Source organism: Asterias amurensis, chromosome 10 (genome assembly GCF_032118995.1).
Source record: "Asterias amurensis chromosome 10, ASM3211899v1".
Classification (NCBI taxonomy): Eukaryota; Metazoa; Echinodermata; class Asteroidea; order Forcipulatida; family Asteriidae; genus Asterias; species Asterias amurensis.
This window is the reverse complement of record NC_092657.1, coordinates 18,143,554-18,166,443: the sequence shown is the minus strand read 5'-3', so window position 1 is coordinate 18,166,443 and position 22,890 is coordinate 18,143,554. Positions and strand designations below refer to the sequence as shown.

General features: G+C 39.0%; 1 protein-coding gene across 1 annotated transcript in view; it reads left to right on the top strand.

Annotated features, from left to right (window-relative positions):
• The first annotated feature begins 3,764 nt into the window (after positions 1-3,764).
• Positions 3,765-22,890, top strand: part of LOC139943188 (uncharacterized) — a 43,235-nt gene continuing 24,109 nt past the window's right edge. The window contains exons 1-4 of the mRNA XM_071940004.1: positions 3,765-3,782; positions 16,155-16,262; positions 18,041-18,190; positions 22,293-22,490. Of these exons, the coding sequence (XP_071796105.1) occupies positions 16,159-16,262; positions 18,041-18,190; positions 22,293-22,490 (452 nt within the window). The 5' untranslated portion in view covers positions 3,765-3,782; positions 16,155-16,158. The remainder of the gene's footprint in view (positions 3,783-16,154; positions 16,263-18,040; positions 18,191-22,292; positions 22,491-22,890) is intronic.

Here is a 22,890-nt window from a genome sequence, read left to right as displayed (position 1 = left end):
GTTTTTAATTGTTATCAAAATGGGTATAAAAGGGGTATCTCTATAAGCAAACATTTGAGAAGGATTACAGACCTACACACTGAAGTGAAAATGTTGACGAAATGATTGGTAGTTATTGGGATATGATTGTCTAATTTATTCAACTTCCGGGTTGAACCAATAATTGGGGTCAAATGGGGTCAAATTTTTGTAACAAATGTTGAATGTTGAATGCCCTTTTCGAGGATGTATAGATTCTAACAAATTCGTTGAGGCGTTTTAAGTTATTTTGAAATATTAAACTTTGAACAATGACGTCGTCATAACGTAACTAAGTTTCAATTTCATATGAGCTTCGGAAGAGGCTTTTGTCAGGGGACAATGGACGCTGAGAAGAAGATTTGTTAAGCAAACAAACATAACACTACACTAGACTTAACAAAAACAAGGTGTTCAGAATGTCGTTAAATTTTTGGTCGTAACACATCCCAGGTGAATACATGTAAGCTTCATTTTACCTTTGTGAAGTACGTAAAGCCCTTTCATATGATGTATAGATTGTAAAAAAATAGCTTATTTTGTTGAATAATATGAACTTGTGAAATATTGACGACTGTGGAAGAGACTAATTAGCCGAAAGGGAAAGGTATGTTGAAAACGCCTCGAACACAGACTATACATGTACATACAACTACATTAAGAATGATTAATACATACCTTGGACGGTTTCAAGTCTCTGATTGGTAAAAACCCGGTCACGTGTGAGAGTGTTAACGGTGGTATAAAGACCGGCTTTGGAAAATAGCGAATAAGTGGCCCCTAACTCAGCATACATTGTGTAAACCTTGCGCGTTGGACTGTATCGCATGCTTATTTATGTCCATGTTAGTTTCATTGCAACTTCGCGCACTTGCGCGTACGCGCGCTGAAAATGTATAAATTTTGAGTGCGCGCGTGTTACATGTGCGCGCGTATAAACTGACGCTGAGCTCATGCATGCGCGCGTTTTAATGGACAATTTGGACAATTTTAGCCGTTTAATTTAGCCGGTTGGTGGCTGGCGCTGTTAACGGACTCCCTCGCCTCCGGCTCGGTCCGTTAACAGCTCCAGCCACCAACTCGGTCATTACCACGCAGTGAAGACCGGGTTTTTGCACTGTTATACCCTAGTTTTTGACCTACACCCTGTTGTGGAGCGTGACTCGTCACCGCAGCACTACGTGTTGCACGTGTAAAACCGTTATGCACGACCAATGTGGAAAGTACGTCGTCCTTTAAACATGATTTTTTTAATTTAATTTTCAACTTCCGACTTGAACCGGAAGACAAAGGTGCTTTTGCTAGCGGACGAAGAGAAGAACTAGCCTTAAGTTTTTGTCGTAACAAAAACTAGGTGTTCGAATAGGCGATACATTTCTGGTCGTAACACATCCCAGTTTAAATACATGTAAGCTTCATTTCACCTTGACCAAGCCTAAATTGTAATACTTAGTATATAGATCATGAACCTGCACCTTTATGGTGACGTCATGAGACGCTTGATGACGTCATCGTAACAAAAACAAGGTGTTCGAAATGTCGATAAGTTTCTGGTCGTAACACATCTCAGTTTAAATACATGTAAGCTTCATTTCACCTTGACCAAGCCTGAATTGTATTACTTAGCATATAGATCAAATAGATCATGTATCTTTAAGGTGACGTCATGTGCCGCTTGATGACGTCATCGTGGTGTGAACTATTTTTTTTTTTTTGAACTATGATTACCAAAGTTGCATTTTATAGGCAATTCCGATTAAGACAGGTCAAAAGATCAAGAAAAGGTCACCAACATATCCGTTTGTGAAGTTAAGCTCTTTCATATTATGATGTATAAATTGTCAAAATATTATTATTTTTTTAAAGATGAAATTGATTGATATTGACATTGAATAAATGTATCTTAAAATGACCCCCCACAAATATGTACGACTGTAGAAGAGACTAACAAACCGAAAGGGAAATGTATGTCGAAAACGCCTTGATCACAGACAATACGAAGCCACATGTAAGTACCGACCGGGCCCGACTTTGCTTAACTTCAGTTATCGGACCAGAACCGGTACCTTCAACGTAGTATGGTCGTAGTTCCTGAGATATGAATTTTTAAATTTCAACTTCCGATTTTAACCGGAAAGAAGAAAGGGTCAAAATGGGGTCAATACGAAGCGTGTGAAAGACGTCTTATATCAAAACAGAATATCAGGGAAATACGTCTTACCAAGATAGACTATCAGGGAAACACGTTTTCCCAGAATAAGATATCGGGGAAAGACGTCTTACCAAGATAGTATCAGGAAATGAGTCTTACCAAGAAAGAGTATCAGGGAAAGACGTTTTTCCAGAATAAAATATCGGGGAAAGAGGTCTTACCAAGAAAGAATATCAGGGGAAAAAGTTTTCCCAGAAAAAAATATCAGGAAAGACGTCTTACCCGGATACAATATTAGGGAAAGACGTTTTCCCAGAAATAAGATTTTGGGGAAAGACGTCTTACTTGGATATAATATCAGGGAAAGACATCCCAATATTTCACATTTCCGAGATTATTATCTCGGAAATTTGTTAGCGCGGATTGTCACTTTAAGCTTCCGTAAGTTACAACGTGTCAACACACAGCATTTTGGTTTTGTGCCAATATTAAAGTCACCTGGAAGCTTTTGTCACTAAAACATGTGTTTTGATGAGTGGAATATCAATAAACGATTAACTAAGGTTTACAAAACTTAGTTTCCATGTTATTTACAAATTTGAAGAAAACAAACCGACCGAGAGGACGCTGTTCGTCACGTCAATCGAGGCGCGATGAATCGCATGCAGTGCCAACACAAGATAGTGACGCTTGGCGCAAGCTAAAAACATGCCCTCAACGTTGAAACAATACCTGCTTTTGTTCACGTTAGGCAAATGCTATTTTAGGTTCGTAACGTCTTTCAGGTACCTTTTTCGACGTCCCCACTAGCTGGAAAACTGTTGGAATGGCGTCATGTTTTAAAACAGAACTTTTTTCTTCATGTGAAAATGTGTAGTCTATTCCGGATTCTCGAAGCAGGACGGCTCGAATGTTTGCTGCACAGCGCTGGAAATTACGTCGGACCGGACCACTTTGCAAACTGACCCCATCTTTAGTTGTTTTGCTTCATCCAGCAGCAATACACCTGGGGCGACACTGCCGGAAAAATGCAAGATAACAACTTTTTCGAAACGTACAAACTCACGACCAATACTTGAATGTACCGTTGCACGTACGTGTGTTCGATGTTCGATCGAGGCAAAGTCTGCCTCGATTGACGTCACCTAAATGGTAGGCGGAGTCACCCCACCCAACTTTATTTGTTTGTTTAAACATATAAATCGTTAAAAACAACCACATAATGATACTCTTATGTTTGAAAAGAAAATATATTGCCAGGTGGCTTTAAGGTTCATGCTAAATACCATAAACAGCGGGGGGGGGGGGGGAGGGGAAACAAATTTATGAAATTAAATCAGAGTGGGAAGCGGCACTTATGGTAACAGAAAGTAGCCCTTTAACACAGTTTGCTAAAATGTCCGACCACTGGTTCCAAATAAAAAGCGCTCTGACGTCACTTTGTTTTTGACCAATCACGCTGAGAATCCGAAAGGACGGTGATGTCTTTTGGGCGTGGTCTGAGCCAGTACTGTACACACTTTTGCGGCGTGATTGTTATAAAAGGTGTACACGTACCACTAAAATCATCAAATTCAGCATTTATCTCGGAGAGCAAGACAGCTTACACAAGGTAAGTTATTATTATATGCATATGAAACACTGGTTGAATGATTGAACAGTTTAAAGTAGGCCATCATAAATATAGGTTTTCTCGGTCAAATTCGGCAAATGAGCAGCCAATTTCATTTTCAGGCGCTCGAATTAAAGCTATTTTGCCTCACCGGTTTTTACTGCGCTTCAAATTCAGAATTCGGTCATTCAATTTCGTTTTGAGACATTCAAGTTCCTAGCACACTCATTCTTTTTCATGACACACAATCATCATTCAATTTAGCAAAGCTGGTTCGACTAGAGATTTTGCTGATTTAATTATTTTCAATTTCGTAAAGAGGCATCAATTTCGCTCACCGAGAATTCAAACAAGTACGACTAAAGAAATACGAATAAATAGATAAACTGTATAAGGCAAACCGTTTCGTACCATCACATGTTCAAGATGGAATGCTTCCTTCAAAAAGGCGAAGTCGAGCTGAAGAATCGATCTTTCAATAAATGAAAATTTGTTTCCAGTAGACTTTACATTGGGCCCAATAAGGGTTGTTTTATTTTTTTATTTCTTTATTTTTGGGGGAGACCTTCAATGGTTAACTGACCAAGACCTGACATTTTGAATGTGTGTGAATGTTGTTGTTTTTTTTTTTTTTTTTTTTTTTTTATGTTTTTCCAGTTGTTGTTTTTTGTAAATATTCACCAACTATCTGTTGGCGTGCCAAACATCTTGGCATTTATGTTCAGGAGTACCAAAACATTAACCGCATGCCTTTAACATTCGTATAAGGAAACAAAAAGTTAACCAAGCGTTTTTAAGACTGCACAACTATTAGAATTGACTGCCTCAAACTGAAATTGAATGACTAAACACACGCCTCAAAAACACTCCTGCTAATTTGAATGCAGCTTCGGTGAGTTGTTAAATTGAATGATTAATTTGTTAAATCGAATGACGTAAAAGTAGATTTGACTAGTTTTAAAATGAAATAGAATGACCCTTTTTTAGTAACATTCGATTTCGTGCGAAAAAGAATAGGCTGGTGGTTAAATTGGCTGCTCATTTTCCGAAATTTACCGAGAACACCTATACAAAAGACTTTAAATCAAAGACTCAGGCCGGTGTTTACTGTACCTGCACCCCCAATAAATACGTTAGGGTTTGGGTACTTTTTGTACGACACAAACACAAACATCCACAGAGATTTACATTCAACTTACGCTTTTATAAAACTGAACGTTTCCCTTGTATAGGTGTTCCCGGCCAATTTCAGCAAAAAGTCATGCAATTTCATTGACATGCATTCAAATTCACGAAGTTTCCCGTAATCCTCTCAAACTAGGGTTTCTTTTTAGCTCTTAATGCATTCAATTTCGTTTTCGTGCACACATGATCTGCAATTTTCTCGTTCAGATTCGCTTCAGTGATTCTATTTCATTTTTTAGGTATTCAAGACTACACTTTGACCATAATTAAGTTGAATTTCTACCACCTATTTACAATTGATGCATTCGAACTAAGACTCACCGAAGCAAACGTGATTTTGCTGCTAGTTTGAGTTTTCTTTTTTATTTATGTGCAACGAATTTCAACTTCTTTGCATTCAAATTAAAGATGACTTGTAATGGCTTTGTGACATGAGTAAACTGAAAATTAGAGCTCACTAACACATATGTTTATCTATAGGTGTTTCCATGTACATTTGTCACACCATGGGGCTGTATTTCCCCTGGCTGACTATACAGTGGACCGCTAAACCGAGACGATGACACACAAAAATGATTCTTAGTGAAACATTGTCTGCATTAACCAAAAATTTACTTAATTTATTAACAACGAAAATATTAATCCCCTACAAAGTCAATGAAACCCTAGTCATACACAATACAAATCAATGAGCTAGTTCCGTTCTTTGTTCCACAAAATTCTTCCTCCATTGAGGTGCACTTTTGTCCTCGCTACACCACAAATCTGTCAATAAAGCAAAGTCACTCTAAGACAATGCAATCTTAATTACCCGCCACCAATTGTCTCTCAATGCATGATTGTTCAATGCAGGCAAATGTTCAATCTCGTAGTTTTCTCCGATTATATGGGGGGGGGGGTGTGTGTTTACTTGCCCATCTCCTTTGAGTGGCGATACTGCAGTCTTCCGTATAGACGGCTGGAGCTCTTTATAGCTTCTCCTCAGCAGTTTTTACGTCTGCCCCATGAGTTGTTGGCCTTCGAGTTCTCATACATAGGTAGTTACAGCCAACTCAAACCGGTTGATATTTTGCTGGTTGAATTCGTTGGTCTCGTCTTCTCAGCCAAAACCCACTCAGGATTCTTTGGCAAGGGTCCACTCAGGACAGTTCTGACAAATCCACACAGGATTTGATGATAAAGTCCACACAGGACAAGCTCTGAGAAGTTTGTTTTCATCCACTCAGGATATTAAACTTCTGATGAATCCACACAGGATAAAGTCCACCCCGGACAGAGATGTTGCGAGCCTTGTGTCAGAACATTATTCATACGGACTGCTCTCATCCAAATTCAACTCAAGACTGGCTAGAAACTACTGCACAACCCACCAGAACAATACATAACAAAGGGCACCCATTCCCTAGGACAATACAAGTAAATACCAACATTCCTTAAAAGCCCCACCCCAAATACTGCCCTCTCTGACACCCTGAAGCCCTAATTTAAATATAATTGGCGCCCTCTTGGCCTGCCTCCAAACTTTTGACAGCCTTAAAGGAGCTAAATTAAAGAGGCAACCTCGCACATATAAAACACAGCACAACATATAAGTTAAACATACTCTAAACTAATTAACTGGGCATTGCATAAAATAAACATGGCACTTGTGACACACTATTTACATCATTTTGTTTTCTTAATTGTAATAATTGTTCCCATTGCTTGCCTTATTACCTTTAAAGTTAAAGCCTATGTCCGATAACATTGAAATTATTTGTTTTTATTTTTTATTTGGCTTAAGCCTTAGGGTTCGTTCTCAAATTTACAAATAAGTTAAACTCAATGTTAACCTGTTATTTTTTTCACAGGTTATTTCTTTGTTTGTTATACATTTGTTATATTTGTGTTATTGTTCTGGGTTATGTTTTGTCTCCATCTTCTTCTTCTTTAACCTTCAATGATCTGACGTGCAAGATACCTTGGCATGTAGGTCTGGCTATGGTTATACCATCTGACGCATTTTTCATGAGTTATCTGTCCAACATAGGCAGCAACGAATGAGTATAAGTACATAGGCATCACGAAAAATCTTAACTTGAATACAAAAATTTGGAAAATGTTTGCCCAGTAGTGAAAATGAATGGTTGACCAGCTCTAGCTGCCTGGCTTTAATGAAATTGAATGAGTCTTGCGGCCTGATAAAATTGAATGATGTTAGTTGACCAGTGAATGCTAACTAGGAGTTAAAATGACTGGATTTTTGCTGAAGTTGGCCGGGAAAACCTATAATAATTTTTTTGGACCCTCTTAATGTAAATAAGTGAAAAACCACTCTTATAATATCGAAGTCTTATACAGCGCACGTATCTACCAATTAACAAGGTACTCAATGCGCTGAGTATCTATATAGGGTGCGTTCGTTAAGCTTCCCCGGGTCGACCCCGGTGTGTGTCGGTTGTTTTTTTCACAGGACGAACGTGTGCAGATAATTATCCACGTTCGTCCTGAAAAAAAAAAAAAAAAATCCGCCACAAACCGGGGTGCGTATTTGTTTTCCTAGGACGAACTTGGGCAATTTACATAAATGGGCGTAGTTAGAAACTGTACATTTTTCCATGCACATGCGTACTTCGACGTAATAACTCACGCATATTAAACATGTACACATACACCCATACACGCACACATGTTACATGTACCATGTAAAACTGCGTATTTTGTACAACTCTACCTTTTGTTTATAAATGCGTCGCGCTTGCTTTCATTGCCAAGTCTTGATTGCCCGATAAAATATGTTTGGATATGGTTGGGAGGGGGTGGGGGGTGTGGGGGGAGGTCAATTATGAAAATAGGCTGACGGTCTCAATGAACGGCTGTGGTCCCTAATGTTTTTTGATGAAAATTAATAGTACACTGCATTACAAACGTCACCAATATGCATCTGACCACATAAAATTATGCAACAAAAATAATGTGTTTTTTTTCTCCCAGAGGTTGGTTATCTAATGCATATTGGAAATCAACTGAAAATACTGGTCTTCGACAATAATTACCAAATGTGCCTAGTTTAAAAATAGACCATGGGTGGTATATCTCCATGGTTAGACCATGGAGGAAGAAATATAGGAGGTAGACTGGTTCATCACAACCTATATACACCATTGTGTGAAGCGATAGTAGAAGAAGTGCAGGTTGTGTTGTCCCCATTTATTTACCGCGACTATTTTCATTTCACATACCACCACCAGTGGCCCAAGGTCCCTTGCGGTCATCACTAACGCTCGTGCGTGCGCGAGAGGGTTTTTCGGACAAAAACACGCCCATTTTATGTTATATGCCCACGTTCGTCCTAGGAAAAAAAAAATACGCACCCGGGGTCGACCAAGGGAAGCCAAACGAAAGCACCCATTATTACAGTTGAGACAAACTTCCTACCCACGGCGCTGCGATATCTGCGATATCCAATTATCCGCTGGCGCACGGTATACCTCGCCCCCTCGAGGACGAGGTTGCGCCGGGCGCCGCCATGTTTTGTTTTAGGTGCCGCAATGTTGTTTTCACTTCAAGTGGTGCCCGCACCCTGCTAAAATGATGCGTCCTGGCCAGGGGTCAATTTCGGGGTACCCGTGGGTTGTGGATATGTGTTGTTTGTGACGTCACAATCAAAGTGCGAGCGTGTAGTAACTTCGGGGTTGGTTATCATGGGGTTGGTTATCCTAGGGTTGTCAGGGGGTCTGCGTTGTTTATACCCGTCAGGATGTCAGAGTCATAGCGCGAGCGTCCAGTAACCTCGCGCGTACAGTAAAAGCAAAGAACAGTGCACGGGATCACAACCAAAGCACGACGGAGTTGGGGGTTATTATATACTTGATTCAAGTCCCATTCTCGTGTGAGAGGTCCCTCAGTCATTACCTCAACTTATTATGAAACAACCCGTAGCATAAAGTACAGTGCGCGCTCGCCGTCAAAAATGTGGTCTCGGAAATGGGACTTGACGAGGTCGTTTCTTACTCTGCACGTTGCTATTGGAAAATCTCCCCAAAGTGGGAGATGTAGAAAACCAATGGGAGCGTAGAAGCGCTGCCCCCTGCCGGTAAAAATATTCATTATACTCTGTGACATCACAGTAGCAGACATTGTAATGCACGCGTCTATACGCGGCACGCGCGTGGGGGGGGGGGGGGGGTAAACTCATTAGCAGGCAAGGGGGTGTCGGTGTCATAAGTAGTTTTATTGCAATTCCCAAAATTCAATTTTTGCAAACAAAACCGACCCCAATGTATGTGACAAGGTATTATTTATATTCAAATGAACATTAAGGGATTTTTTTTATAATTATTGGTTATTAAAAAATGTATTTCAGTCATCAACTAAGTACTTAACCCACAAGTGACAAGTGAACTAGTCTTCTTTTTGGGTGCGTTTGATTGGTAAAAACGTATCACGTAACAATATTACATATTCATAAGTGAATACATTTACATACTCGGCGACTGCGACATCGTCAAGTCCCTGTCCCGCATGCGGAACAGGTTTTGGAATGCAGGGCATCACAAAACAGTAGTGTCCTGGGGATGGCACGAGATTGGGACTTGAGTCAAGTCTGGGGTTATAAAAGCACGTGGGACAGGGAGAGTGAAGGGGCACACAGTGGTACGTCTGTGGGAAGGGGCCGGGGAACGGCCAGGACGGGAACAAATTAAAAGGGGGAAATAATACGGAAAAGGGCAAAGGAAAAGGGGACCAATGATGACATGGGTAACTGAAAAAAAAAATCAACAGGGAAAATTATACGAAACAGAGAAAGAACCACTAGCGGAAAACCCGCGCGGAACGGAACAACTTGAGTTTATGGGCCGGTAAACAGTGCATGCAAAGAACAAACACGCACGGAATCACGGGGAGGGGGGCACGAGTTAGACTGATGTGGGACGGTTCAGGAAGGGGAACACAGTGGTATTCCTGTGAAATGGGGGACGGGGGAACGGCCAAACAATGACGGAGAGAATGAGCAGGGCTGGGGTAAGGACATGAAAAAATAACAGGGACTATGACGATATGGGATATGGGAAACTGAACTGGGAAAAATCAAACCGTAAAAACAGGGATAGAGCCACTATAAGTGGGACCCGCGCAAAACTGGAAAACATGAGTTATGGGCAAACACTGACATGCAAAGAACAATGCCAACGCACCGGACCGCGGGGAAGGGAGGCAGGAGGCGCGGGATTATGGAACGGGGAAAGGGAAGGAACACACGATGGAACAGGGAGTGGAGGAAGGGCAAAATAATTTATGGGAAAATAAACGGGCTGGGAATATATATAGGGAAAGGGAAAACAAAGGGACTTGAAAACGGTACAGGACCGGAAAATAATAAACTGCTCGGGAACAATAGTAATCAAACGGTTCGTCGTTACTCAGAGTGTCCCTCCACTTACCCCTCCCCCTTTTCACCACGCTACTTGCAGAATTGAATACGCAATGATGTCTAGCGGTTGTCGCAACGGGGTATAACGGGACAAGTGGCAAGGGAAGCACAATGCAAACACACGGGATTGCGGGGGAACGAAGGCAAACGGAGCGCGGGTTCTATGGCCTGGGACGGGAGAGGGAAGGGGCTCAAGGGGACGGGGGACGGTGGAAGGGGCCGGGATACAATAGGCCTACGGAAAGGGAAAAAACACTTATGAGTCAGTTCAGGTAAATAATTGACATAGTTGCTCACGGTCAAAAAATGTTTTTTTTTTATACTTTGTTGGTGGAAGGGCCTTGGGGTGCAAGTAAACAAAATTGCATTTTCAATTCTATATATAGCCCGTTGCCATGGTTACGGCTCATTTTGTTTTTTGGCCATTTTAGGCCGATTTTGGGGTCTGAAAAACTGGTTTTTAGCTCATATTTACAACTCCACCCCACCAAAATGCAACATTATTTCAAAAAACCTTTTATATCACTACAAAGTATCATCCTTGGCCTTCCTTGAGAAAAAAAATTATTGCTTTAAATATCACTCTTGTGCTATTTTTGCATCATGCATTACAGTATGTTTTTAGAACTTGCAAAATCGACATTTTTACCCTATTTTTGGACCCCAAAATGTCGACTTGCCAGGGGTCTCAGAAAATTTTCCTTTCGGCTGTGATTAGGGCCAACATGGGTCTTTCCATATCTGGTGTCAAAAACTTGGGCAATTGTATCCTGTTGTGACAGTGCTGCCTCAAAACTAGACTTCAAAATCGGCCTAAAATGGCCAAAAAAACAAAATGAGCCGTAACCATGGCAACGGGCTATATATAAAATTGAAAATGCAATTTTGTTTACTTGCACCCCAAGGCCCTTCCACCCACAAAGTATACAACAAATTATTTATTGACCGTGAGCAACTATGTCAATTATTTACCTGAACTGATTCTTATAAACAATACGGGATATGAAAGTAATAAACTAAACGTGAAAAAAAAAAAAAAAAAATCCGAAACGGGACTGGGAAAGAACCACTAGCAGGACCTGCGCGGCTGGATGGGAGGTCAACAAATAAGGAGAAACGGCAAAAAAAAAAAAAAAAAAAAAAAAAACATCAGCAAGTGTCCCGTGCACAACGCTACATTTGCGGCATTTTAAACATTATTGATTCAGAAATTCAAAATAGTTAACCAATAAACGAAAAGCCAAACAAATAACAACAACAAGGAATCAGCTGTAATCTTGCGTTTGGTTCATTGTGAAACAGTAACATTGTAGTAACTTAACTTCATAGTAATAATGTTACTCTCAAGTTAAGTTATTACAATAACAATCGACTTTTTTACGAAATTGATTGAGCGAGATGTTTCAGAAAAAAAAAAACAAGTTTGAACACAAATTCAGAAACTCATAAAATATAAAGTCTTCCGTCTGAACTACTAAATGAGTTGAACATAAATAACGGGTCATTCCATGTCAGACCAACGCACGTTTTTACCTTAATAGAAATTGCTTGTAGTTCCTAGTGAGCAATTATGCACACAATTTTTAGCCCGATCCGACTTTCCATGTTGTCAGGGCATAAACTGCTAAAATGTATAGATTTTAAAGTAAAGTAAAGTATTTTTAGTAAACATATGTCATAACATGTTAATTTTCATCACAAAGTAATGAGAATTGCATCATCAAACCAAATCTTTTATGATTTTTTTTTCGCTGAAAGTCGATAACCGTGATCTTTAATAATTATGTTATCGTAACCTTTGACCTATTGTTTTTGTATTAAAAAAAAAAGTAACTTCAAAATGTACAACTTCATGAATATTTCTGCACAGTTCGTAGGTTAAAAAATAGTCAATATATAAACTACCATTCTCAAATACCTCAGACAGTTTCGCTATTCCTATTGGTGGAGAGCACGTCACTTGGGTGTGTATAAACCTTTGTTTATGACCAGTAAAAAAGTGTTGAAACATGGGCGTAACACGTGAACTTGCACCTGTGCTCATAAGACAGTTTCTTCATTCATATTGGTCGAGAGCGACAGCTGGAACAGTTGTTCCAAATCACGCGATACGCGCGACGCGCACAGCATTCCCTTATAGGGAGTTGTTTACCCGAGGGCCTTACCATTTCATAGCTGGAGGGGTGTTGTGTTGAAAGAAACCATTGAACAATATTATATTTCTTGCATTATTTTACTTTTTGACCAAAAAGTGTGGATGTTTTTTTGACCGAAAATGTATTTATGAATGGAAATCAACGTGTGTTAAATCGGTTTTCAACTACAGTGGTTTAAACCCGCCGAGGCCTGGTTCTTGTTAATTTACCTTGACTTCGTCTCGGTAAAGTTATCAAGAACCAGGCCTCGTTGGGTTTAAACCACTAGTTGAAAACCTATTCACCACGCATTGATCCCCTTATTTAAAATCCACGAGCAAAACCCATTATTCTGTTTATAATATGACTGAAACTGTTCACGATTGTTTGTATTCATGTTGAGGGCTAATGTGGTCCCACCGAATCATTCTTCACATTATCAGCAGTGACGTACCCGTGTTGTTTTTTCGTTGTAACGAGAGCTCGGCGATTTGTCTTGTTTTTACCACGTGGATATAACCCAAGTATTGAACGTACGTTACACCTGCCTCATTTGTCTTTTGTTTATAACTTAAAGCCATTGACACTTTCGGTAAACAGTGTTGTTCAAAGGCCCACACTTCGTGTATCACAACTTATATAAAAAAATAGCAAACCTGTGAAAATTTAGGCTGAATCGGTCATCGGAGTCGGGAGAAAATAACGGGAAAACCCACCCTTGTTTCCGCTTGTTTCGCCGTGTCATGACACGTGTTTAAAATAAATCTGTAATTCTCACCATTACCTTTTTAGTCAGGTGGCTTAGCGAAATTACCGTTACACGGCGGACAAAAGCACCATTTTTGGCACAGGGCTTCCTAAGGGTCTATTAAATAAATTAGCCGAGGAGCCCTCCATAATTGTTGTTATTTTTATGTAAATCGCAAAATTTCAAAATGGCCGCCAAATATGACAAAATAGCATTTTTATTGAGTCCTGGGGGTCATACAAACCTAAGGGTGGATGCTAAATAAGTGACTTACAGGTAGTTTGACAACATATGAGTACAACATCTTTTTTTTTTTTTGCTTTTTAAACATCGCAGATACTCAACTAGGGGGCGGATCCAAATATTCTGAAGACAGGGGGTTTCTGGCAACAGTTTTTAGTTTCACATAATCATAATGCTCACCATACACATAGTAACCCCCATTTACAGAAAAAAATTTAAATATTTGTTAAAAATAATAATAATAACAACAACTGTTTGTAAAGCGCCAAATTACAAACTATGTAGTTGTAACTATGTTTTGTTTTATTTATCTATTGTTTTCTTCTGGTTTTGTGGTGGAGTTGGAGGTCGATCATCCTCCGATCTGTGTCTCTGTTAAGGTTTCCGAAATACTACTGCTTAGAATTCCTTTGGGTCATGGACATTAGTGGTTGCGCATATCATGTATTTTTGACAAAGTTATCTTTCTCTGTATCCGAGCCCACAAGGTGCACGATTCGGTTACAATTGATTCATCTATGCACATGCGACCTGAAAAATAATCCAAGGAGAATTGCCCATTCATCTGATTGCATTTGAGAGGCTGACAATCTGTGGCTGGGAGATCTCCTTTGTTGGGAGGCCCTGATCATTCTGCTGGAAGTTCTCCAGGATATCTCTCACATTTTCGAGAAGTCATTCTTCTTGAAGTTGCTTCAGCAGGAAGTATCTGTTCCCGAGAGCATCCATAACTAATAAAAACAACAGGTTTTCTTTGAGCCAAAAAACTCCACCTGAATCTTTCACACTGTTCTTATGCTCATGAGCTTGATTATAGCGATCACATAGAACTAACTGAAAGGACCAAGTGCACACAAAACTTCCCCAACTCATCATTAACAGGGCAAGGAGCTCATCACTGATGCGGACAGCAGGCATCCTCCATGAGTAGTTTACACGGTTCATGACAAAGAACAGCAGTGTAAGTTCCTGCAAGAAAATCAACATACAGAAAGAGGGGAGGATTCTCTCTGTGAGCCCGATGAAGATGAGAATGAGGTTTTTTGTCTAATGGGTCCAAGTATATGAAAGTAGGATTTCTCATCTGTTTCTTTTCTTCAAGCTGTGGCAGACTCTTTATCTTTGGGGCCCTCAATGAGCATGACACCCTAACTCATGGAGATGTGCACAGACAAGAGAGTGATCTTGTCGGCTTGCCTATCGAGTTTCTGTGTGGGATGCCTTCAGATACATGTCAGCCACACAAGATAATGCTTCCTCTTAGAAAAATGTCGTCCGGTCCGGCCAGAAACTTCAAGCAGAGACATCCCCAAGCTTATTCCAGAGTGCCTTTTGTGTTAGCATACCACCTACATGTAGCACATGCTTACTCTCGCAGTGAGAATCTGGTCATTTCTTCTGTACCGACTTTGCCAGGGTGAACACAGGTTGGTCGAAGTAATGTCTGGGATTATTCATTGACTAAGACATTTTACAGTGTCTCTCAACATCCATTGCATGCTTGATTATAGCAGGAGTGGGGACTTCTCAAAGAATAGGAGAGTTTGTTGTTAATGTTAATGCTCTACCGATCTAAGCACCTCTCGACTTAAAACATAACACGTATACAATCTGGCATTACTTTAAAGCCATAACACTTTCGGAACAGAAACAAAAGTTCACAGATTTACAAATACCTTACAGGGCTTACAAAGGGTAATGGTAAAAGACTTCTCTTGAAATATTATTCCATGAAATGCTTTACTTTTTGAGAAAACATTAAAACAATTATCAATTCTCGACTACGAAAATTACGGATTTACAGTAAACAAAAGTCATGACACGGCGAAACGTGCGAAAAAAGGTAGGGTTTTCCCGTTTTTTTTCTCTCGACTACGATGACCGATTAAGCCTAATTTTTTACAGGTTTGTTATTTTATATATAAGTTGTGATACATGAAGGGTGGGCCTTTGACAACACTGTTTACCGAAAGTGTCCAATGGCTTTAAAGAAATGGCTGGTATATAATAGGCTTAGTAGCTGTCGGGAAAGAGTGTGCTTTTCCTTTCCTGTGTACACCGATTGTTTTTTATAAGCGTAACAATCCCCTATATATACTTCGAAAAAAATGAGAACTCATTGAAAGTGTCTTTTACACTGGTCTAAAGTAGTTATACAAAAAAGGAAGAAAAAAAGTGATATTCTGTTATGTAGGCCGCCATTTTGAATTTTTGCGATTTACATAAAAAGAAATTACAAATTCTGGAGGGCTCCTCGACTAGTATTGATTAATATACCCATAGGAAGCCCTGTGGGAAAAAAGTGTGCTTTTGTCCGCCGTGTAATGGTAACCTTTATATTTTACGCTTAGCAACCTGACTATATGTAAACCCTGTAAGTTATTGGCAAATCTCTGAACTTAATTTTTTTTCTCTGTTCCGACGTACGATATCCAACAGTTTGTATGATGCATTTCATTTTGAAGATCAAACTGATTTATTTCCAATAAGAGGTAATTTAATCCATACTTTACAAACTGTTTCTGTGTGTGGGTTTGGTCCTTAGCAAGTGGAAGGTTTCTGTTGGTGTCAGTACAACTTAAACTTATATGAAAATAAGAGATTCATTGTATTTTCAATTCTTTGTTTTTATTCCTTTAACAATATAGTAAAATGGCCGAGCTTTCTTACTCAGTGCTCGTCGTATGCATGCTTGGTTTGGTGCAGATCATTGCAAGTACTGATCAAGAAACATGTGACAAGGAGCTTCCCGAGTCGTAAGTTTTTCAATATTTTCTCAAGCAGTAGACCGATTGCGCTGTCAATACTAACATGTGATCATGTGATTGGTATATAAAAACACAGCTACACCAGTACAGACATAATATATGAGCAGGCGCGTACTGATGGACCATAATTGGTTGTATTTCCATAATAAAACACATTTTACTAAAAACGAAGCCCTTTCAATAAAGGTAAAAATGTTGTGACATTGATTTAAATCAGATGTTGTGTTTGATAAATCCAGAATTCTACTACTTAAGAGGTGTCTTTTGAGAGTATGGTTAGATTATACGTAACTAAATTGCCGAGGTTTGAGCGAGCTCATGCGCCGTGGTTAGTGCGGTATGCACGGCGTGAAGTCGGGCTATGCCGAAAGAGACCTCAAAGTTGTCCGACTCTTGCTGACAGCTACCCCTTCTCATTAAATAAGTTAAGGTTGACAATAAAAGAATGCGCAGCTTTTCAAGGAGATTTGTTTTTGCTTTATATCGGCAGTAAAATCATTACAACAAAACCACACTTTCCGTGCACAAACACAATTATGACTTCGTGTGAGCATTCTTGTAGAATTTCCTCGGTTTCTTTTTTTCAGCAACCGCTTAAGTCCCAAGGTACAAACTCAAGACTATTCTTCAGTGATTTCGAGAATAAAAGCCTCTATTAAAACAAACAAACAAACGCAACAATAATCATGTCTTTTAATGCACGTTGATATGCAGATGCCGTGTTTGTTGATGTGTAATACCCATCTCAGGTCACGTGACGTTCGCAGCACAATCGGTCTAAAAGACCTGCTTGAACGAAAATGTCAAGTCGTGAACTTTGCTGAATTCCACTTAAAATGTTTTCGATGAATAAGGAAATCGAGTCATATGATTATAAATAGGTTTCAATTGTGTAAAAAAAAAACAATCATTTTGTATACCCTTATCCAGAGCTTTTCTGCGAGATTTGCGAAAAGCCCCGTTACGTAATCACTCTCAAAACGTCATAAGTAGATAAGGCCGCTTTGTTGCAGCGTGGATGTATAACAAAGCAAACTCCCACAAATGACGTCAGCGGCATTGTCCTTTGACGCCCGCTCTCAACGGCAGAAGTGTTTTTAGTTTAAAAAAAACCTTTAGGTAGGGGCCTAATTTTTTAATCGATGATACAAAAAGTTCAGAAGTGTACACATATCAAAATAACATTAAAATTGTGAACAAGTGCATTATAAACAGGTAAAAATACCATTTCTGTTGAAAACATTTCGCTCAGGTAGCTGTTTCTGGACACTATCAATAATTGTCAAAGACCAGGCTTCTCACTTGATTTAACACAATATATGCAGACAAACGAACCTGTACAAATTTAAGCTCAATTGGTCGTCGAACTTGCGTGATGATAATGAACAAACAAAAACACCCTTGTCACTCGAAGTTGTGTTCTCTCAGACGCTTGATTTTGAGACATCAAAATCTAATTTCTGAGGTCTCGAAACCAAGTAAGGTTCTATGCTAATGATTATTTTGAGTGTAATTATCAATGGCGTCGACTGCCTTTAAAGGGCCTTTTGAGCTTTGTTAGGCATTTTGTTACTCCGGCTCTAAAAACAAAATTCCCTCATTTGACCATCCATTGATTTGTAATGACCTAGCTAGCAGGGTTTAATAATGCAACAGACTAGGTTGGATTGTTTTTCTCATCCTCTGGTTATCTCGAATATCAGGAACAACTAGATCCAAACATTATAATCTGTTCCTTGATGTGTTATATTTTACCTTCTCCACAGTTGTTGTGCTGGAAAGGAAGTTCCTACAGCATCCCCACCTGAGTGGCCATCGAGCCAGAGTCCAGCAGGTGGATCTGAAGCAAACATTAATGCTACGCTCTGTGTCCTCTACAGACAAGTCAATTGTTTGGTGTGTAACCACCCGTATCAGTAAGTTTTGATATCCGTCTTTGACTGACGCACGTGATACGCAATAGTTATCAAAAGTAAAAATTCATTTTCTTTTTGTAAAACTTATAGGCCTACATGAGCATGTTTTGAGTTATTAATAACACAATGCAATTTATTTGTCATAACTGATACGTGTGTATGACGTGTAATATATTTTATGTTTAAATACCGATCTTTACTGTTATCATTACTAATTCGGCCTTTCCTTGGCTTCATTGAATTATGAACATTGCACAAATTAATATACAAAATATTGTTCACTCCAATGTTGGTCCAAATATGCACGATTTGTGCCCCAAATCACATAACACCAACGTTAACAAATATTTACTCAGACATTGACGTACAAAAAAAATCATATACACTAGCGCTGGCTATGGGCTGGGTCATGAGTCTGGGCTGAATAATAATGTAGAGGACGTCCGTCTTACATGCACTCTAAATAAGAAGTGTGAAAACTTGATGAGTAAATGTGTTGGGAACGCAAGTTGAGTACCTTCTTACGCAATGTTGGGCTACGTGGCGATTTGGCTAGTACCCTCGAGAGTTGTGTCAGAAATGTTACGCATAGTTGGGTAACTGTTTAACACAGAAATTTAGTAAATTGCGACGCAACCCCTACTGCGTAAACCCTCCAAACGACTACATGTGATCACGTGACCAATAGTGGGTATAGAAAAACACAGCTACACACAGTCATGGTCAAATAAAGTGATCAACAAGGGAGTGCAGTTTTGGTCAAAATTATTCGTCAGAAATGATTTGATCAAGTATTGGTTTTGTCGTTCTATCTTACTGAATAAAATTCCCATCCAACATTTGCAGTGAAATATGTGTTCCACAGAATTAAAAAGCAAATGCACCACTTTATAACTTGAGCAACTATACACCATCGTGGAATCGCTCAGGAATCAAACCAGATCGCTCAGTGTTTGAGTGTATAAAACATCCCCTTTCGATACGATATTTGTTTATAAATTCATGCAACTCGAGAACATAGGGCCTTTTTAGATTGAAGAACTGCTAAAAACGCTCAAAAGTGTAATTAATACTTTTGGAGGTCAACTCAGTTTTCCCGGGGTTTGCTCACTAAATTGAACAGCACCGCCGTTCCATTCATCTTACACAACTGGATCGCATGTCTAAATAAACTAAATAAAATACTTTTTGCAGTGATGTAATAATAATTTTGATTGGTCTTGAGGAATATAGGGCCTTTTTCGATCCAATTGTTGAACTCCTTTCATATCTGAAGACGTGACCCGTAATGGGTATGTAGTAGTTAGTAAAGTCTGGCTCCATTGGTTTCCCGTATGCAGGCAACGAACACACTTGTTGTACTGGGCACTAGCCCAATACACTCATGCTTCCGTCCACGTGAAAGACGAAGCGAGTGACTCTGTTTTTTTTCGTCGGCGAAATCGCGAAATATACTGCTTCAATCTCAGATTTTTGTACAAGTAAAGGGATTTTATAAAAGTATTTATGTTCCGCTTCCGTTTTTAATCACTGCCATAAGTTAAATCTGTCTAAATATCCAGCAATTAAGTGTAAGAATTGACATCCTCGCGATGGATCACCTCATTATTTTTGAGAGGGGTAAACTGTGTGTGATGATGTATGTTTGCATTATCGACTGTATGATCCCGATTCCAATGAAGAGATCTAGATCTGGAGATGGATTGGAAGAACGGTTAACAGGTTCACAATTAACAATTATTTTTAATTTTTTGCTTTTTTCGGTAATATATAGCAAATTTTCTTGAAGATGTTTTCAAAGTGTTGAAATTTGCTGTTTTTTTTCTATAAAATATTTTTGGGAGAACAAAGTCAGTATCGGGTTCACAAAATTAGCAAGAAAAGGGAGGGCTAGATTGGTTTATCCTTTGTTGCTCAATGTCACAACCAACGCATCGGGGTTGTTGTTGCAACCGAGGAAGAACCAAACACTGCAGAAATAAATTTGCACTCAAGCCAATCAAGATTATATTTACAAAATATTACAAATTTATTTACAACACAATTCTGCTCTCTGAGTTCCTTTCTGTGGCCACCGCTTAAACAACGAAATTCACGCCTCAAACTACAATAAATCCAACCCTCAAAATTCACTACTTCCAATCCACGAAGTCAGTCACCTCAACTCTTAGCTTTTGGAGTTACAGACTCCGAGTAATCTTAACTAGTTTCTCAGCTTCCTTCTTCTCGCTAAATTCAACAATATTATATATCAAGTACTTTGCAAATTCTCAATGCTTCAACAATCTATCTCCAGTACTTTGCAAATTCTCCATAATTCGACAACATATCACAGTACTTTGAAACTTTTCAATAATTCGACCCCAATTTGTCACAGTACTTGGTAACTTCTCAATAATCCAACAAGTGTTCAACAACTGTCTATTCTAAGGGTTAACCTCACTCCTTAGGCTCGTCAACTCTCTCGTTGAATCTACACTATCATAGATCATCAATGTTCGTACAAGTGTTCATTGGATGTTCATCTTGGCATTCTTTCCCAGTTCCAGATTATCCAGTTCAATTGATGCAAAGGTTTCGCCTCTCCGGCTTTCTCATTCACCACCATAGCTCAGTGTATGTTGGCCGACATTCCCATGTGCTTTCTCATGTTACAGAAGCGTCAAATCCTCCACTCTCGGAAATTACTAGCCGGGTGGATAAGGGATATCTATAATAACTAAAAATTAACCAAAACTGTACAAGAACAAGGTCGCTAACATTATGGGATGGTATCGGCACGCTTTCCAATAAAACAATGACAAATTATCAAACTTGCAATTCTCCGCTTTTGGACCATTAATTCCTTTAAACAAAAATGATTTTACAACACAGTAGCTGTAGCCGCTGCACAGTAGCCAGTAGCGTTTGCCCCAGTAGTTGCACAGTAGCAGCTCGCGTTAGCACTATTTACAACAGCAAATCATGGCCCTATATTTTAGTGTACCACAAAATATACAAAACAACTATTTGCAACTGCTTCCATTAGTCAATCTGTGACACTCAAATCGTTATCGTTATCGTTATCGTTATCGTTATCGTTATCGTTATCGTTATCGTTACCGTTATCGTTATCGTTATAGTTATCGTTATCGTTATCGTTATCGTTATCGTTATCGTTATCGTTATCGTTATCGTTATCGTTATCGTTATCGTTATCGTTATCGTTATCGCTATCGTTATCGTTATCGTTATCGTTATCGTTATCGTTATTGTTATTGTTATTGTTATTGTTCAGTCTACTACAACAAGCATGACAATTATAACACTCTTTATTGTTTTCAGTTTGGAAATAATTATCAGGCTACATGCACTGTATTCATGGCTGTATGCGAGAACATTATCCGCTCTAGTTTTATTTACCCCCTTTATCTGGAATGGCTGTGACCGCACTGCATGTTCATGAATATGTGTGTTTGTGCACACAAGTGTTGTGTGAAAGAGCAGGGGCTTATTTTCTGTCCGAAATGGGATAGATTATTAACATTAAAAAAGGTTTCAGACACGTGATGATTTTTTTATCGTTATGTTTCTGAAGAAAAACAAATCCGTCACAGCTGTACTTGAAGCAAAAAATTTATTAGTTATGGCTGCATGAATGTGTCAACAGTAACTGAAAAGAAAAATAGAACGAACATTCATTTTTGTTTGTCGAAACAAAACAATTTACGATAGGTTGGATTGGTGGAATATCTCCCGATTGTTTCTCTAGGCCGAGCCCGGTCATCTGTACCGAGCATAAACATGATGAAATCTTCCACGGAACAAATAATCTTTTCTGTAAATCACGAACAAGTAAGAGGTCAAGCTGTCATGTTGGCGTCTTGTAACACTTCAAGCAATTGCTCAAAAACGCAATCAAAAAGTTGTTGTTGTATGAATTCGGCCCAATGATCTTGCCCGTATCGTAAAAATTTGATATATATAATTCACGATTTGTAACCCAAGTCGCAAACCTTGACAAAATATTGGTTTGCTAAAAATGATTTTCACAAGCTTACCATGGCATGAAAAGCTTATGACAGCAATATCTTTTATAATCCTTTTTTTTTTTTTTTTGAAGGCCTAAGGCATCGAAGTGTTGTATCACCGCTACCGACGAGACGAATGACACGATGATCGGTGGGCCCTTACCCTTCAACGAGTACCTCATTGGGAAATACAGAGCCCTTGATAGAGGCACAAATGGCTTTTACCTCTATCCCAAGCACGAGGAACAATCTAGCTATTACGACGACAGAACACCAACGGCAAACGGAAGGTATCAATTATTGATGTGCAACATAACTGATTTCTTATACGTATAAATAGTGCGGCCGTCGATTTCACCAACCCCTTCTTAACTTAGGATTAAACTTTTGGACTTCAGTATCCATAAACGTTAGGACGCATTGAACATACCATAAGTTAGAACAAGTTACTTGTCCTAACTCAAAACAGAATTAATCCCTAGCGTTTCGTGAAATCGGTTGGTCCTATATATTTTTGTTTCGTTCTATATATTTCTGATTCGATCTATATATTTATGTTTCGTCCCATATATTTCTGTTTTGTTCTATATTATTTTTATATTATTATTTCGTTATATATCAATTATTATTTCGTTATATAGATATATATTTCATTCTATATATATTTTATTTCGTTCTATATATTTTGGT